At 39.7% G+C, this 18,944-nt stretch overlaps 1 protein-coding gene across 4 annotated transcripts in view; it reads left to right on the forward strand.

Annotated features, from left to right (window-relative positions):
* Positions 1-18,944, forward strand: part of Zmym6 (zinc finger MYM-type containing 6) — a 44,254-nt gene that overhangs the window by 21,727 nt on the left and 3,583 nt on the right. For 3 of the 4 annotated variants that reach the window (XM_075944864.1, XM_075944863.1, XM_075944866.1), the window contains exons 9-14: positions 61-211; positions 1,461-1,633; positions 2,886-3,030; positions 4,945-5,112; positions 6,303-6,340; positions 16,585-16,729. In XM_075944864.1, coding sequence (XP_075800979.1) covers positions 61-211; positions 1,461-1,633; positions 2,886-3,030; positions 4,945-5,112; positions 6,303-6,340; positions 16,585-16,729 — 820 coding nt within the window. Of the gene's footprint in view, positions 1-60; positions 212-1,460; positions 1,634-2,885; positions 3,031-3,378; positions 3,463-4,944; positions 5,113-6,302; positions 6,341-16,584; positions 16,730-18,944 lie in introns of those variants that run through there. The other variant, XM_075944867.1, reaches the window with a different exon arrangement.

Here is an 18,944-nt window from a genome sequence, read left to right on the forward strand (position 1 = left end):
GCCCTGTTTCCAGCCTCTTTGTACTTAGAGCTTAATGATATCCGTTGTTTGTTTTTGCAGGGTAGAATGTTTCTGTTTTGTGGCGAGGTTTGCTGTGAAGAATACAAAAGGAGAAATAAAGTTATGGCTTTATGCGACTACTGTAAAATATATAAAGTCATCAAGGATGTTGTGCGGTACTCAGGGGTTGACAAGCCATTCTGTAGTGAAGGTAAGGGGGTTCACTGTTACTCACACAGTATGGAAGAGAGTGTATTTACGATTTTTGCTTTTCAGAAACTTCTTTTGCTGGGCAGTAGTAGTGTGCTCCTTTAACCCCAACATTTGGGAGGCAGAGGATCTCTGGTGAGTTCGAAGCCAGCTTGGTGAATTCCAGGACAGCCAGGACAGTTACACAGAAACCCTGTCTCGAGAAACCAAGAACCAGAACCAAACCAAATCAAAAGAACAAAACAAAACCCTTTTCTCTTTTACGAAGTATTACTTGGACATTTTTACAAGTTTAAATTTATGCAGTTTATACTTGCTACACCTTAAAATTTGTCCTGTTAAGCATTTTAGTAATCTCAGCAAACAGAAACTATAATTAATGACATTAGTAGAGAAAATCTTATTGTTGTTTTTTTGTTTTGTTTTTGTTTGTTTGTTTTGGTTTTTTGAGACATAGTTTCTCTGTGTAGCTTTGGAGCCTGTCTTTGGAGCCTGTGAGTTCAGGCTGGCCTTGAACTCACAGAGATCCGCCTGCCTCTGCCTCCTGAGTACTGGGATTAAAGGTGTGCGTTACCACAGCCCAGCGAGAAAATCTTGTAAGTTTAGCTAAGACATCAGATTTTTTTATTTTTTGTTCTACCTATTTGTAAAGTATGAGTTGTAAAGCCTTTTGTTGCAACTTGATTTAAAATACAATACCTCTGATATTTCTGAATATGGATAATATTTAGAGCATATTTAAATGTTAATTTTTGTTTTGTGAATATGGAGATTATCCTATTATATAGAGGCAAAAAATTATGTCAGGAAACCAAACCCAGGTCATTCATTCATTCATTCATTTTGTTTTTTTAAGACAGGGTTTCTCTGTGTAACTGCGTTAGCTGCCCTGGAACTTGCTCTGTAGACCAGGCTGACCTCAAACTCACAGAGACTGCTTGCCCCACCACTACCTGGCAAAACCCAGGTCTTTTGAAAGACCCTCTAACTGCTGAGCAATCTCTTCAGCTTCCTTTTTTTTTTTTTTTTTTTAAAGAAGGCTCTAGTTGTTCAGTCTGGCCTTGAACTTCTTGAACTTGGCCTTTAGTTGAGACTGCCTTGGAATTTCCTCCTGCCTCCACCTCCCAAATGCTGGGCGTAGAGACCTGTCGTCACACTGGCTAGAAGTCAGCTGAAATACTATGGATACTGGCTTCACGCCTAGAGCTAATGTGTGTTTGTCTTTCCCTTTTGTCCTTCCTTGTGTTCAGTTTGCAAGACCCTCTCTGCTCAAGACTTTGCAGAAAGATGGACAAACTGCTGCAAGATGTGCAGTTACTGCTTACAGACATCTGCAAATTTTGTAGAAAATCGACTGGAAGGCAAGCTTCAAGTTTTCTGTTGTGAAGAATGCATGTCCAAGTTTACAGCTCTGTTCTATCAGGTAACTAGGACATGTTCTTTGTCTTTCTGAAATAGGTGCTGATCATATTCAATTTAAAATATGTTCAAATAACGTGAGGAGAATGTGTGTTTAGAGTTTAGGATTTCTGGAGAGCCTTTCCCCAATCCCATCCTGGTATTGGGGCTTGAATGTAGGACCTCATGCCCACTAGACAAATATTCTTCGACTGAACTGTATCACTAGCCTGACATTTTGTTGTTGAGTAAGGATATGTGTGCATTTGTATTCTCTTACTTATAAAATGTGATGACCTTGCTTGTAACTCTGAGGTTTGAAATTTACATAATGTTGTCTTAAGTAGCTCTCCAATTCAGGTTACTCTAAGGAATTTAAAGTCAGACCTTGTCCTCCCTTCATAGGTCAAGGGACATACTGATAATCTTACTGCTTTCCTATGTTTGAGAGGCATATGGTGACAGGTGTAATTAAAGGAGCAATAATAGAAATCTGGTGCTCCTTCCTTGTTGTTTTGTTCCCAGTGGCAGTCCTGAGAGATAGGTGCACACTGCCAGTCTGTAAGTAGAAGACTGGAGTGCAGAGAGGTGAGTAGCATGCCCGTGAGGAAGCTAGTAGATGACACTGCCTTGCACCCACAGTGCTCTAGTGGAATCAGTAGCTACTTAACTGCCTCACCCCATGCGTGATTTCCTTGTGGAGGAATATAATATGTTCTAACCATTATATGGTGAAGGACCAATCACAGTGCTTAAGAAAAGGGTACTATGGGCTGGAGAGATGGCTCAGTGGTTAAGAGCACTGACTGCTCTTCAACCGCTTGGTTGCTTGCCACCATCTATGGTGTGATCTGATACCCTCTTCTGGAATAAAGGCATACATTCAGATAGAGCATTCGTATATATAAAATAAATAAATAAAATCTTAAAAAAAGGAAAAGGGTATTTAATTAAATATTTGTTAGAGTGAATCTGTCTTTATGACTCCAAAGCTCATATTCTTTCTCTGTATGTTCTTTCTTACTTGTGTAAAATACAACTTGTCTTTATATTCCCTCATTGGTAATTTTGGAAACAAAAAGAGCAACTTTTAGAAAGTCAATTTTTAGGATGCTTTATATGGAACAAATAATAGAATCTGTTTTTAACCACAGTATTTATTTCAAGTGGGAGCCTTTCATTTTCAGTAAACTAAGCAGCCGTTTTCATCGTGTCTTTGGTTTACAGTAATATTACCTTTTTATAATTGTAACCCTTCCTTGTCTTCTGCTCCTCAGATAGCCAGGTGCGATGCTTGCAAACGTCAGGGTAAGCTAAGTGAGTCCTTGAGATGGCGAGGCAGCATCAAGTACTTCTGCAACCTCTTCTGTGTCTTGAAGTTTTGCCATCACTATAGTGTGAATGACCCAGTTCACAAAAAAGGTAAAGTGAAGCTTGACTCATGGGCTCTGTAGGTCAGTGCTAGGATAAGCTGTCAGCATCCACAGTTGAAGTACTGCCACACAAGCAGAGTTGCACTGTGTGCAGGTAGCTGGACTTTTTAAAGTCTTCTTCAGGGCTCCTTAGTGACAATCTGTTCTAGTTTGGTTTCCATTGCTGTGGTAACTATGCCCGAAAGCAGCTTGGAGAGCAACGGGTTTATTTCATCTTCCAACTCTCAGGTCACACTCCATCACTGAGGGAAGTCAGGGAAGGAACTCAAGAGCCAGAAACAGAACAGAGACTATAGAGCAGTAGTGCTTACTGGCTTGTTCTCCATTGCTCCCTCAGCTTGCTTTTTTACACAACCCAGGACCACCTGCTCAGGAGTGACAGTACCCGCATGAATCATTAATCAAGAAAATGCCCCCACAGGCTTGCCTACAGGGTATTCTGATGTAGGTATTTTTCTGAATTGAGGTTCCCTCTTCCTAGATGACCCTAGCTTGTGTCAAGTTGACAAAAGGCCATCACATAATCCTTGAGAGAAAATTCTGATGCTTTTTTGCTGTCATAAATCAATCAGTCAAATATATATTTATTTATCTTATAGGAAAATTTAATTTGATTGCTTTTGATTAAACTGTGAATATATGTAACTTATTGTAAGGGATCCATACTACTCAGTTATAATTAGAAATAAAAATTTAAAAAAAATTTAAAAAGAAATAAAAATTAAAAACAGGGCAAACAAAGGGAAGGATGTAAGTGTGTTAATATGGTGGCTGTGACTGATACAGAATTTGATGCAGATCTTGCTTGCAGCTAAAGAAAAAAGAGAAACACATTAATTATTTCAGAAAAAAATAAAGTAGAACAGTTCTTTATGGGTATCAGAGTTTTTCCTGAAAAAGAAAATAACTTTACAAGTAGGACAGCTAATGTGTTCAAAAAATTCAGACTAGATGTGAGGAATGTTCTTAAAGTCTCCACCCAGTCATATGTTCCGAGTCAGAAACACTTGATATACCTGTCTTCTGATCAGAACCTCAAGTTCTTAATTGACAGACACCACGTGCTTTTGCTTCTTGCAGTTTGGCTCTTACTTACCTTGTACTCCCTTTTTATATGTCTATTCTACACTTTTGTACTGGCCAGTTCTTCCCTTGGACTAGTCAGGTTGGTAGTAAAATATTCATTTTATAATATAGTTGAAGTAAACCAATTGGAGACTGAGTTGGCAGAGGGAGGGGTTGAAGGAATGGGAGGGAAAAAGAAAGACAAATATTGTTTTGTTTCATATTTGCGTAAAAAAGGTGAACCATTGCAGGAAGAAAGGGGACAAGGAGGATTGAATGTAATTAGCATGAATATTAGCAAAATATGATAATATAAACAATATGAAAATGAAACTTATTCTTTTTAGGCAAGAGAAAAAACAGTGTTCCATGGAGGGACAGTGTCCTCATTGGCTTTGGGAAACTGTTAAAGTTTTATTTGAGATAAGCTTAAGTGTAGGGTCTTATACCCACTAACAGGAACTTCTAGTTATTCCTAACACCTGGTATTTAACCTGTTAGATATTAAAATTATTAGATTTTTGGAACATCTTATGGGATTTAGATTGTCCTTTGAAGCTAGAGTTTTACAGAATCAGGCTCCTTTTAAGTCCCAGTGAACACTGACTTTATGACAAGAACCCAAACTAACATTACACAAAATTAGAACTTTGTATTGCTTCCTGAAAAACTGTTAAATAATTCTATTCCTGTGTTTTACCCTTTTATTTATACTTTGTCTTTATTGTTTATTTTAATCAGCATTCATTTTATTCCTTATTTTTATGGAACAATTTACAAATTTGTATGTCTCCATTGTGCAGGGACAATGCTAATCTGTCTCATTACACTTTTTTAGTAATTGTGCTCCCAAAGTCAGTATCAGTAATTATTCCTAAAGCACAAAATGCTGTGACGACACTCCCTTCTCCAAGGATTCCTACAACACCAGTTATTACCAGTGTGATATCGTTGGCAAAAATACCTGCTCTCCAGCCCACCACGAACACTAACAGTGTTTTAACAGGTATGAGGCATTTGGCTAAGAGGAAAGTATTGCTTAGTCTAAGAGTTTGTATTGGTAATGCCTTTCTTTATATTGTATGAGGAAATGGTGCCCCCACTATGTGGGGTGAGTGGCTAGTAAATGAAGAGGGTTCTGTTGGAAAGGAAGGATGGGTATAGTTATTTTTTTTAAAGCTTCTAATGGGCTGTAGAGATGACCTAACAGTTAAGAGCACCTGCTGCTCTTGCAGAGGACCTGGGTACAGCTCTCAGCAGTTATATGGAGGCTTTATTTGTGACTCCAGTTCTAGGGAATCTGATGTCCCGCTTTGGGTTCCATAGGCACAAGGCACGCACGTGATGCACATACATTACCTGCAGTCTAAACACTCATACACATAAAAAAAATGAATAAACAAAAAGAATTTGAAAATTTTAATGTACCTGCCTGTGTGTGTCTCTCTGTCTGTCTGTCTGTTGTGCATATATACTTACATCTATATAGGTGGGTAGGCATGGAAGCCAGAGGTTAATGTTAGGTGTCTTCACCACTCTCCATCTTGTTTTTGAAAATGTGAGTTTTGTTTTTTATTATTGTATATATATGTGTGTGATATATGTGCACAAGTGTGGACAGGCACATGCCAGACCTTTGTTGTGGAGGTCGGAGAACAGCTTTTAGGAGTCAGTTTTCTCCTTCCACTTGGGATCTGAGGATCAAGCTCGGGTTTTCAGGTCTGAGTAGCAAGCATGTTAACCTACCAAATCCATCTTAGTTTTTAAGACAGGGTCTCACTGAACCTGGAGTTCACTTATTGGTTAGGCTAGAAAGGTCAGTGAACTCTAGGATCCTCCTGATCACCTGGGCTTACAAATTCAGAGACATACATACTTGGTGTTTTTTTTTTTAAACTTGGGTTCTGGGAATCTGAATTCATAGCCTGATGCTTGTACACCAAGCCCTTTACCCACTGAGCCATCTGGCGATTCCCCACCCTTCCATCTTTGTTACCAGGCATTCTAATAAAGTAGCAGGGGGTTGAAATAGGGAATCCTTACCTTTACTAGGCACTGCAGGTGTTTCCTTGGACTATTTTTTGAGAAATTCTCACCCAGGCTCTAATCCACCTTTGTGAGAGAAAATGAATGCCAATTTCTGTGTTTACTCATGTATATTGTGAGAATGATAATGTGTATTTTGATTTTTAACAGGTGCAGGTCCTAAAGAAGTAGCAGAGATCATTGGAAATGTGAGTTTTATTGTTTGTATGTTACCTGATAATCCTCCACTTACTTATTTCATTTTGCTTATAGTCTAATATATAAACATACACACATATGCATATACATATACACATACATTACGCAAGTACTTTCCTGTTTGTAGCTTATTCTTTTCAAAAGGTTGAGCGGTAACACATTTTATGTTTTGAATCACTGCTGGACTCTAGATCATTAATAAGGATATACTCTTGATTCATCTTACTTTGTACTAAGCTTCCTCTATTCGTTTAAGTGCCTGCTAACTCCTGACTGCTTATTTTCCCTCTTTGGAAAGCTCAGTGGTGTCACGTCACTGGGACTGAAAATAGTACAAAGTGCATATTTACTTAATTTCTCACTTTATGTCTCAAAATTTGAAAAATGTGAAAATGTCCCTAAATTTAAAAATAATTTTAGCTGGGCCTTTAATCCCAGCTCTTGGGAGGCAGAGGCAGAGGCAGACTGATCTCTCTGAGTTTGAGGCCAACCTGGTCTACAAGAGCTAGTTCCAGGACAGGCTCCAGAGCTATAGTGAAACCCTGTCTCGAAAAACCAAAAATAAAATAAAAAATAAAAATAATTTTAAAGAGTGAATAATATCAGATTTGGCCGACTATCAGGATCACAGGCTGTGGTTGTAGTCCAGTGCCAACCATCACTTCAGCAGAATTGACCTTGACCTGCTGAGCTATGCTAAGTTCCCTCATCCTTTCTCAGTATCGTGTTTGAGCTAACGTAGACCGTGTTAGGTCTTGACTTAGTGATTTTAGTGACTTTTTGTTTGAATAATTAAAAGTCTTTTTTTTGGGGGGGGGGCATGTTTTGAGACAGGGTTTCTCTGTGTAGGCCTGGTGGTGCTGGAACTTACTCTATAGACCAGCCTGGCCTCTGCCTCTGGAGTGTTAGGTGTGTGCCATCACCGCCTGGCTTAAAAGTTTTTTCTTATGTGACAATGCCATTCAGGTGTTATAAAATGATGACGTGGACCGCAAGTGTGTCCACTATTAGTGTCTTTGGAGCAGCAGGTATTAGAGATGATGAAAATCTACACAAGGACCAAACCACTTTCTGTGGTATCTAGGTGCTCTTAGACTGGAGTGTGTCCTGCACAGTGTAAGAGGGAATTCTCAAAACCCCAGAGCAGCAGAGCAAATTAGGCAAACTACTTGCCTAGCTTAGAAAAATTATAGCCAGACAAATATAACAAAATAAGTGGGAAAAACTCTGGCAATTCCAGCATGAATTATTTTTGATGAAATGAAAGTAGTTGAACATCAAAATGACTCAGCAGGTAAAGGCGCTTGCCACACAAGCCTGACCTCAGAACCGAGCAAAGATGTAAAGAGAGAACCAACTCCACAAAGATGTCTTCTGGTCTTCACATGTGCACGGTGGTACTCGCATGTCCCCACATCACATACACAACCAACAATAATAGTAAGTAAAATACATTTTAGAAGATAGGTGGTGACAGGGAGGCAGAAGTCTTATTGTAAGTCTTAGTGATCTTCCTGGATTTAAAGCCCATTGAGGTTTTAATACGTAAATGAGTAGGCGGGCTGTATCTGCTGTCACATTTGACCATATTATAGCAGTCATTGCTTTTTGTTTGTTTCATTCTGGGTTTTTTTTTTTTTTAATTTTCGAGACAGGGTTTCTCCGGAGCTGTTTTTGGTTCCTGTCCTGGAACTAGCTCTTGTAGACCAGGCTGGCCTCAAACTCATAGAGATCCTCCTGCCTCTGCCTCCCGAGTGCTAGGATTAAAGGCGTGTGCCACCACTGCCCGCATCGTTCTGGTTTCTCTGTGTAACAAACCTGTTTGTCCTGGAACTCGCTCTGTGTAGACAGGCTGGCTTTGAACTCAGCCACTTGCCTCTGGGATTAAAGGTATGCACCAACATGCCAAGCAGCAATGATTATTTTTGAAGGTAATGATCCAAACATGGGTTGCTGTTCCATAGTGAAAAAGAAAAAGTTGGGAAATATATCTGTATGTCAAAGATCCTTAGTCGGGGATTCAAAGCACACTCGTGTCTGTCTTCAGCAGATGTCTTGCCTGGAGTCACTGTTGTAGAAAGGTAACTTGTCCAGTTTAGTCCCCGTAACTCTCCCAGTATTTATCATATTGGAAGGTGATACTATCTAATTATTTTTAGACAGTATATTCATTAATGAAAGTCATTAAATTAACTTGTACATGTTATATACTAAATCATTTAAAATTATGTGATTAATCACTTGCATCATTAATTATTATGCTATTAAATGTACAAATAAGATTTTACTGTGTATAATTAATAAGTATTATTAACATGTAGTTACAGAAGTGTTCTATATAATTTCTAACAATGTGCAGTACTGGTAATAAATTTGTGTTCTCTGAGAATACATCCTTCTAGTGTATGTATGTGGGACAATTGGTCTTGAATTATGCTAATTTTGAATTATTCAAAGTTTTTAGGAATATGCACCTCATTTAATACAGTTACCCTATATATGTTTTTCCCATGTGGAGTATTTCTGTAATCACCTCTCATTTAAACTATGTTACTGGGGGCTGGAGAGATAGCTTAGCAGTTAAGAGTAGTGGCTGCTTTTCCAGAGGACCCAGGTTTGATTCCCAGCACCCAGACAGCAACTTTTTTTTTTGTTTGTTTTGTTTTTTGAGACAGGGTTTCTCTGTGGCTTTGGAGCCTGTCCTGGAACTAGCTCTTGTAGACCAGGCTGGCCTCGAACTCACAGAGATCTGCCTGCCTCTGCCTCCTGAGTTCCTGAGTGCTGGGATTAAAGGCATGTGCCACCACCACCCGGCCAGACAGAAACTTAAAACATTCTACTCTACTTCCAGGTAGGTATTCATATGGTGCATAATCATACATGCAGGTAAAACTCCCATACACATAAAAATAAATTTAAAAATATTTTAAAATCTGTTACCAAATAGCTCTGATTGATTCAGTTTTATTCTATAAAAATATGATGCTTGTATGCTATGACAGTTTTAGAATATTTTGTTTCTTTGAGAATGTTAATGTGAATTTTCCTCAAGTTATTTAAGTAATTTGAATTATGTAGAATGTTAAATATAAGGAAGCAAATCTACTGAAGTCACCAAACTAACTCTCTCTCTCTCTCTCTCTCTCTCTCTATATATATATATATATATATATATATATATATATATATAATATATATATTATATATATATATATTATATATATATTTTATGTACATTGGTATTTTGTCATGAGTATTGGGTCTCCTGGAACTAGAATCACAGACAGTTGTGAGCTGCCATGTGGGTGCTGGGAATTGAACCTGGCTCCTCTTGAAGAGCAGTCACTGCTCTTAACCACTGAGCCATCTCTCCAGCCCCAAACTCTTAATATAATTCTAGATAGTAAGTATTTTAGATTTTGCAAATTGGATGTTGTCTGTTGCAACTGGAGGATCTGCCACCTCTGCTGATCTAGGTAGTGCCAAAGTAGCTGCAGACAACATGTGGGCAGGTGCATTTCAAGTCTAACTTTATGTACAGAGCAAATGAAGGTGTGCTTTGCCAAACCCTGACCTGTGGTATTCCCACCATCCAGAATTAGGTTTGTCTGTTTGCTTCTGTTAGTTACTGTTCTATTGCCGTGATAAAATACCATGACCAAAAACAACATAGGGAGGGGTAACTTTGCAAATAAGCTTCTCTTTTTACCTTCTTTGTTGTTTTTCCAGATTATACTTAAGGTTTAGAAGCAGAGGAGTCACATGATCTGATTTATGGGAAGCAGGGAGGTTAGATTTTGTTATTATTGGTTCTTCTGTTTTCATTTACTTTGTCTTTTCAGGCTCTTCTTGAATTAGCATCCTCCTGACTCAGTCTCCATATTGATTGGTGTTTTTTATTTTTATTTTATTTTTTTTGTTAAAATATTTATTTATTATGTATACAATATTCTGTCTGTCTGTATGCCTGCAGGCCAGAAGAGGGCACCAGACCCCATTACAGATGGTTGTGAGCCACCATGTGGTTGCTGGGAATTGAACTCAGGACCTTTGGAATAGCAGGCAATGCTCTTAACCTTTGAGCCATCTCTCCAGCCCTGATTGGTGTTTTTTAAAGTTTTGGGTTTTTTTTTGGTGAGCTCAGCTCTGTAGAGTATTTTTCTAATACCACATAAACCCAGCACTCAGCAGCAGGAGGATGAGAAGTTTGACACCATCCTCAGATATATAGCAAGTTGTAGGATAGCATTGTCTACATTAAGAAAAAAATTCTGGCAATAACTGCAGGGAGATAGTTTGGATGGCACTGCAGCCATTCAGCAGAGCAGAACTAGGGCTTTAAGAGGCAGAGAATATTAGAGAGAAGGGTATGGGGATAAAAGGATTCTTTTAAAAACATACTCAAGACAGCTATTAGTCATCCAAGAGTAAATACCACATAGAATAGACAGGTGGATATGTGTCCTGGGGCTATGGGGTAGGAAAAATCAGTCTGGAAACTATTTATATGGACGTGTTGGCACACATGTAATCTCAGCATTTGGGAGGCAGAGGTGGAAGGATCCCCCTAAGTTCCAGGCCAGTCTAGACTACATATCAATACTCTAAAGAAAGAAGTGAGACAGGAAAGGGGGAGGGAGTCAGGGAAGGAAAGAAAGTTAGCAACCTACAGGTACGCAGGATGTGGTTCAGTGTAGAGCATTACCTCACACATGCCCGGCTTCTGATAGATTTGATTGCTATTGTCACTACTTCCACCACTTAAAAAGTAAAGAAAAACTAAAAAAAAAAAAAAAAAAAAAAGCCACCACTGTATAAAGACAATGTGTTTCCTGGTTTCATAATGTTATCAGAATGATAATGCCATTTAAAGTTTCTGAATTACTTGTTTCTGGAATATATATATTTTTGTGATCTAACAAATAAGGCTTGCCTGAAGATTAGAGTGCAGAGCTAAGCCTCTAGAGGCCAGGGAATGGTGGCACACACCTTTCATCTCAGGGAGACAGGTGCCTCTGCTAGCTCAAGGCCACCCTAGGCTGCACAAGATTGAATCTGTCTAAAAGAGGTGTCTAAAGGAGAAACTGTGCTCACACTGAGGTGTGCTGGGATCACACGCCTTTAATCCCAGCAGTAGGGAGGTGGAGACAGGAGTGATATGGTTGAGTAGAGAGAAGAATATAAGGTGGGAAGAGATAGTAACTCAGTGCAGTCTGAGGACAGGATTCCCCCTTTGGTCTGAGATTTCAGGAGAGGTAAAAGGTCTCTAGTTGCTGGCCGCACTGCTTCTCTGATCTCAGCTTTCACCCCTTAATTTCTGACTCTGGGCTTTTATTAAGAACAATTAGAATTTGTGCTATCCACACATGCACACACACACACATTTGATCATTTTTTGACGATAAAACGTGGTATTTCAGATCAGTAGGAGAAATATGGATTATTTAATAAATAATAATGGCACAAGTAAATAATCATATAAAAGACAATATTTTGCATTTCTACCAACCAGTTTTAACCAAAATGAAGTTCAAATGGGGATTTAATTGTAAGAAGCAAAATAACTAAGAAATATGTAGGAAAAACTCACAAATATGTCATAAAACTCAGAAATCATTACAAAAATCCCTAAGGAAAATTTGGCTATATCCCAGACTGAAAAGATAAACGGGCTGGACCCGCTGGCTCACCACACATCTAGTCCCAGCTCTTGGGATGCAGAGGCAGGCAGAGAACTGAGTTCAAGGCCAGCCTGGTCTAGTAAATTTTGTGCCACCTGGCACTACATAGTGAAACTGCCTTAGCGGGGAAATGAAAGGAAAGTGGGTAAATGTAAAGGTTACAGAATTTTTGCTATTTTGTGAGTGCAGTGTGTATTTAGGATTGAACCTGAAGCCTTGGCGTGCTAGACAATTGCTTTATTACCAACCTATAATATCCCCAACCCCCAAAACGAGTTTTTAAAAATGTATAAAGAGAATAAATAAAAAAGACCCAACAATCACTAATAACAGGCAAGAGTGTCCATCAGTTTAACAGACCTGGACATAGAAGTAGTTCTTAATAATATTCAACTTTATTGTTACTGGGAACGAAACTAAGCTAGGTGGCATATTCCTATAATCTTATCACTTAGAGGCAGAGGCAGGAGGATCACAATGGTTTTGTGTTGGCCTGGGCTATCTAGTGAGACCCTGTATCAGAAGAAGAAAAAAACTGAGGCAGGAGAGATGGCTCAGCATTAAGGGCATTTGTGTTACTCCAGTCCCAAGGCATTGATGGGGAAGCTCTGTCAACCAATCACATCTAGTTAAGGCTCGGCTACCTGGAGCCCAGGAAGAAAAACTGGGAGGACCCAGGTGTGCTCGCTCTCACACGCCCTCTCTCTGCAGATAGGAAGTCGGACCTCCCACTTTTGTAGCGTGAGTTTTCCCTTATAACCATTAAAATATAATTGTTTTTCTTGAGCTGGCCTGGTTATTTATCGTACCAACCTAATTCGCAACAGGGCATCCCAGTACCTCTTCTGGTCTCTGTAGGCACCATGCATGCACATGGTGTAAGACATACATTCAAGAAGATACTCATAATAATAATATACAACACTGAGTGCTATTTGGAAAAAATTAATAGAAAGGAACTTAGAACCACTGTTTAATCATATTGACCAAGATAAAAATGAAGATCTATGGAGGCATTCGCTGCTAGGCATATGAATGGGTAAAATTACTTCAGAGGATTTTAGTAGAAACTAAAGAAGTTTTAAAATGCAGAGCCAGATGTGGTTTATAATTGGTTTGCATTGTTTCTAATAGCAGAGGCTTGAAACCCAATTTTTCCATCAGTATCTAGGGCCATAGATCACTCTGGAGTTATATGAGTTGCCAAAACATAATTTAATACAAGCAGAGTCTGAAATGTGCCCTTCCCATTTCACATCTGTTTACATAGCCTAGCTAGTAGTAGAGTGTCCTGCACACACATACAGAGGCTTTGGTTACAATTAAAGTAAGTATGTTGTATTCATGTAATGGATTACGATGCCTTTGTTAAAAAGAATTAGGCCTGTATGTATAGGCTTCTGGAAAGAAGGTGACATAAACCTTAGAATAGCACACCTTCATTTGTGCCTTAAATACATGTCTATCTGCTTGTCCATACATAGAGAATAGCCTGGAAAGGCCACCCTTAAGTAGGTGATTCCCTATGAGAAAAACTATTGGGGAAGAATTCTAATGGGAAATTATTTCCAGTTGTTCACTATTGAAGTCTTTGAGTTCCATGGCACATGGCACATTAATTTGAAAATATACATAGAGTTTTTTGAGATAGGGTAGCTGTCACTATGTAATTCAGGCTGCACTTGAATTTGGGATTATCCTTCTGTCTCAGCCTCCTGGGTGCTGGGATTATTGGCTGTGCTTCACTTTGTCTAGAAAAAGTTTGTGGGGTGATGGTGTTGGTATTTGAGACAGGATCTTACAGTGTAGCCTTGGCTATCTTGGAAGGCACTTTGTAGACCAGATTGGCCTTGAATCCTAGAGATCTTCCTGCCTCAACTGTCTTTTGTGCTAGAATAAAAGACATGTGCACTATGGTTCATGAATGAATTTTTTAAGAAAATGGTAGAAGTTATGATGGACTCTTCATAGACAAGGGAATATAGGTCATGTTACACACGAAGAATAACTCTCTACTCTAGGCTGAGTATCCACTGGGAAATAGTCTCAAGTAAAATAGCCTCACATGTATTGCTTGTGGTCACACAATTAGATACAACTTTTTTCAAGAGCAGTGTGCCAATGCCACCATAATTTAAATCACACGCTTTGGATCGACAGTAGCACTCAGACTTTTATTCTACACATGCACTAGCACATGTAGAGTGGATTTACGTGTAAGGACAGGAGTCATGGCATTGATTGTAGTGGCACAAGGCTTATATTTATAGACAAGAACTCTTGTAGTTACTTCTGGCTCATTTAGTAATAGAATACTATCTGAGGGGCTGGGCAAGCCTCATACAAAGTCATGTAAATATACTTCCAAGGTAGCTTGCTAAGTAAGAGTAGGGCGCTGAAACTTGCCATGTGCTGCCATTGTGGTCAAATGGCACTGATCTGTCAGAAGCTGGGAGCAGTGGTTATTTTCAGAGTTGAGTCTGGGTTGAGGACAGTCAGTGTGTACACACTTGTTTCTCTTTAATTTTTCACTTCCTGCACATATGTGGGAGTCAGAGGACAACTCTGGGGGCGGGGGATGGGATAGGGTGTCTGTTCTTCTCTTGTACCATAGAGATCCCAGGCATCAAACTGGGGATTGAACTCAGGTAGTCAGGCTGGATGGAAGAGCCTTAATAGCTGAGCCAGTTCATGCAACCTGGCTTGCTCTTTTTTTTTTTTTTTTTTTTTTTTTTGGTTTTTCGAGACAGGGTTTCTCTGTGGTTTTGGAGCCTGTCCTGGAACTAGCTCTTGTAGACCAGGCTGGCTAGAAACTTTGTTTACTCCCTGCTCCCTAACCCTGCTTTTTCCTCAGCAACTCTTTCCACTACTTAGACTTTTAAGCTTGTTATATGATTATTTTGCTTGGTTTTTGTCTTATTTGTTTTTGTTTTCCAAGACAAGTTTTCTCTGTGTAGCCCTGACTGTCCTGGAACTCACTCTGTATACCAAACTGGCCTCTAACTCAGAGATCCACCTGCCTCTGCCTCCCGAGTGCTGGGATTAAAGGCATTTGCCACCTACTTGTTTGGTTTTTGTGTCTCCTTCTCTGATCAGGACTCTTGTTTGTTTGTTTGTTTTTTTTCTGTTGTACCCCTAGGGCTTAGACAGTACTTGATTTATGGCTTACTTACATTCAGTAGATGTTTTCCGAATGAAATAAATGTGTTTTAAATAAGTGTCCTGCTCTGTTTTCTTTCACTTTATTTTATGGAGATATGATCTTTGTTTACAAAAGTTTTTTTTTTCTTGTAAGTTCCAGGTAGTCAGTCAAATGTATTGATTTTTTTTTTTGCTTTGTTTTTACATTGCTCTTAAGAATACTTTCTTTCAAAGCTAGGTGTTGGTGGCACACACCTTTAATCCCAGAACTCTGGAGGCAGAGGCAGGCAGATCTCTGCCAGACTGGTCTACAAGAGCAAGTTCCAGGATAGACTCCAAAGCAACAGAGAAATCCTGTCTAAAAAAGCCAAAGAAAGGAAGGAAGGAAAGAAGGAATGAATGAAAAAATACTTCCTTTCTGGTCATTTGAAATTTTCTGGGCTTTTTGTTGTTGTTGTTGTTGTTGTTTTTGTTTGGAGACAGGGTTTTTCTGTGTAGTCTTGGCTGTCCTGGAACCAACCTGGCCTCAAACTCAAGAGATCCACTTACTGAGAGCTGGGATTAAAGCTGTGCTTCACCAACACCCAGCCTAGTTGAGATCTGTAATCAATAGAGAGTATATATTATTTTGTGGAGCCTGTTTATTTTTAAAAAATAATTACCCTTAGCAGCAAATGTTTTTTCTTTATTTGGCTATTTCAGTTGTATTTTAGGCAGAGTAATTTGTGTGTGTGTGCGTGTGTACTAGGGATTGAACGGAGGGCCTTACCCATTCTAGACATAACCGTCTTCCAGAATTTTTTTTTTTAGAGAAACAATGAATGGAGCCTATGCTGATTAGGAGTTAGTGGTTGTCTTAGTTATTTTTCAGTTGCTGTGACAAACACCACGGCCAAGGCAGCATGTAAAGGGGAGCATTTAGTTTGGGGTACAGTTTCAGAGGGCTAGAGTTGATGATGATGGGGCAAAAGCATGGCAGCAGGAACAGCTGAGATCCACATCTTGATGGTTTCAGAGCTTTGGTTCATTACCTTCACGCTGTGACATGGTGGTGCAGGCAGCGTGGAGATGGATCTGAGAGTCCCACATCTTGACCCGCAGGCAACAGGAAGTGGTCTGTTCCACTGGGCATGGCTTGAGCACATATGAGGCCTCAAAGCCCACCTCCACAGTCACACACTTACTCTAACAACAGTACGCCTTCTCAACAAAGCCACACCTCCTAATAGTGCCACTTCCTCTGGGGCCATTTTCTTTCAAACCATCACAGTGGTTTTTGTTATTTTCTACCTCAAAGTGCTTTCTGTTTGTAACTGCTCTTCTACAGGATAACACACTGCTTTTCATCTGATAGCAGTATGGTTGTTGGAAAGTTACTAAACACACTGGACTGTGGATTTGTTTCTAACTAGGGAAGTACACTGGCAGCTGATGAGACACTCCAGTGTTTGCAGCCTCGCAGGCTTCAGAAGAACAAAGGCATATTGTGCAGGCCAGGCACACAGACCAAAGCTACCTCTTGCAGACCACACACCCACCATGTTGCATGCCAGACAGGTAAGTGTCCTGGCACCTTGTATAAGGTTTGCTTTCTGATTTTTTTTTTAATAAAAAGGTAAAGACAGCAATTCTTGAGTGTGAAATGTTAGCATGCTACAAATCCATATGCACATAAAATACTGTGTGTAGAGTTAAGCATTTCACACATGTACATGCTCTCTCAAATGTGTAGATAAGCCGTTATAATTACTGACATACATATTTGCTTAAAAGAATTTGTGATTGAGCCTTAGTTCTTTCTCTTTCTCGCTCTCCTCTTTTTAAACGCTGCATTTAATTATTCAGTTATCAGTTGTTGAGAGAACAGATAATGCTCTGGTGTGTTGGTGGTAGAAAATGTGAGCTCCTGCATGGGAAGCTGTAAAGCATTGCCCCAGTCAGTGGTGGTGCCTCACTCCCATATTCTTGTTTTCAATTACTTTAGTAGCTAGCTAGCTCTGCCCAAAGTTGTGTGTGTGTGTCAAATTCAGAGCTTTACGTTGATCACAGAGCTATAGCCTAGGTTCTTCCATTTTTAACAATAACCCTGTCTCACAGACTAACCAAAGGGGCTTCTGAACATTGGGGCTCCTCCACAGACCCTGGGTTAGGCCCAAACCACACCTAGACACCTATTTTCATAGAGATCCTTTATTAAGCAGGCAGAAAAACAACAGCAAATGACCTTGCAGGTGTAATTTTTAAGAGGAAAAAAAGGGGAGGCCTATGTTAGAATGGGATAGGATGTGGTGGTAAAGGAGATAGAGAATGAGAGAGAAGGGAACAAGAAAAAGGGACAGGGGTATTTGTCCCAGAGGAACAAAGGACTGCCTCTGGAGAAAGGAGAGACAGATGTGGCCCATAGGCAGATGGCAGTTTATAAAGGTAAAATGGGAATCTCTGTGTTAGGATGAGGTGTTTAATTTTAATTGGACATGTTAATTAGATGAGCCAAAGGAGGCTTCTGATTGCTGGACTTCAGTACTTTGACAGCTGGACCTTGGTAGTCAGCCTTAGGAGGAGGAAGTGGCAAACTAAGGGAGTGGACCTGGTGACTAGTTTTAGGAATGTAACCTAAAGATTTTTAGCAAGGCAGAGGGAATGAGGGAGGAGAACAAAGCCTGCCAGAGCCATGCTCACCATGCTCAAGCTGGCCAGGTCCCTTCCCTAACCTATATGTAAAATGCCCAGTCTGGAGCTGGGTGTTGTGTTGAGGTTACTGTACTCCCAGCTATTTGGGAGACTGAGGCAGGAAATCTTGAGTTCAAGGCCAGCTTGGGCCGCACACCAAGAGCCTATCTCTAAATAAATAGATAAAGCTTACTCGCTAAAAGTAATCATTGATATTTTACATAGGGTGCCTTTCCTTTGGTAGGAGTCAAAGAGAATTCTTGAGCAAATTTGATCATCTTAATTTCTGTTTAAAATGATACTGTCACTTGTGTGCATCAACTTCTGTACACCTTCACATTTAAAAAGTAGTAAAAGATCCGTGATCTGTGGACATCTGGTATGTGTGTGCTTATTTTTTTTTAAATTTCTGGGTTAAATATGGACTACTTTCTATGTACTGTTGTAAATGGCTTTGTCATTTGATATTGGATTGAAAACATTTTACATTGATAAAAATGTACACACTGAAATTCTTCGTTGTCTACCTCTCCCCCCCTCTCTCACTGTTTTTGTTTGTTTGTTTTTGAGATGGGTATCTCATGTAATGTCACAGACTGCTCTCAGACTGGTCCTCTAGCTGAGGATGACCTTAAGCTCCTGATCCTCCTGCCTTTGGCTCCTAAGTGCTGGATTACAGGAGCGTGCTACCATTCCTAGCCCTTCTTAGGGATTCTGTTGTATTTCATTTTGTTTGTTTTATTTTGTACTTGTCTGTACATGCTTGGGAGCATGCCACAGTGTATATGTGGAACACTTGTAGAAGCTGTTACATCCATCCACCTTGTCAAGCTTGGTAGCAAGTACCTTTGCTTGCTGAGCCATTTCACTGACCCCTGCATTAAGATTCTTAAAAGAGCCTGGTGGTGGTGAATCCCGGCACTCAGGAGGCAGAGGAAGGTGGATCCCTCTGAGTTTGAGGCCAGCCTGGTCTACAGAGCAAGTGCTAGGACAGCCAAGTCTACACAGAGAAGCCATGTCTCTAACCCCCACGCTCCCAAAAAGGGCATAGATGGTAGTATACACAGTACAATCAAACTCCTAAGATTGGCCTTTAGATTTT

Source organism: Microtus pennsylvanicus, chromosome 13, assembly GCF_037038515.1.
Source record: "Microtus pennsylvanicus isolate mMicPen1 chromosome 13, mMicPen1.hap1, whole genome shotgun sequence".
NCBI lineage: Eukaryota > Metazoa > Chordata > Mammalia > Rodentia > Cricetidae > Microtus > Microtus pennsylvanicus.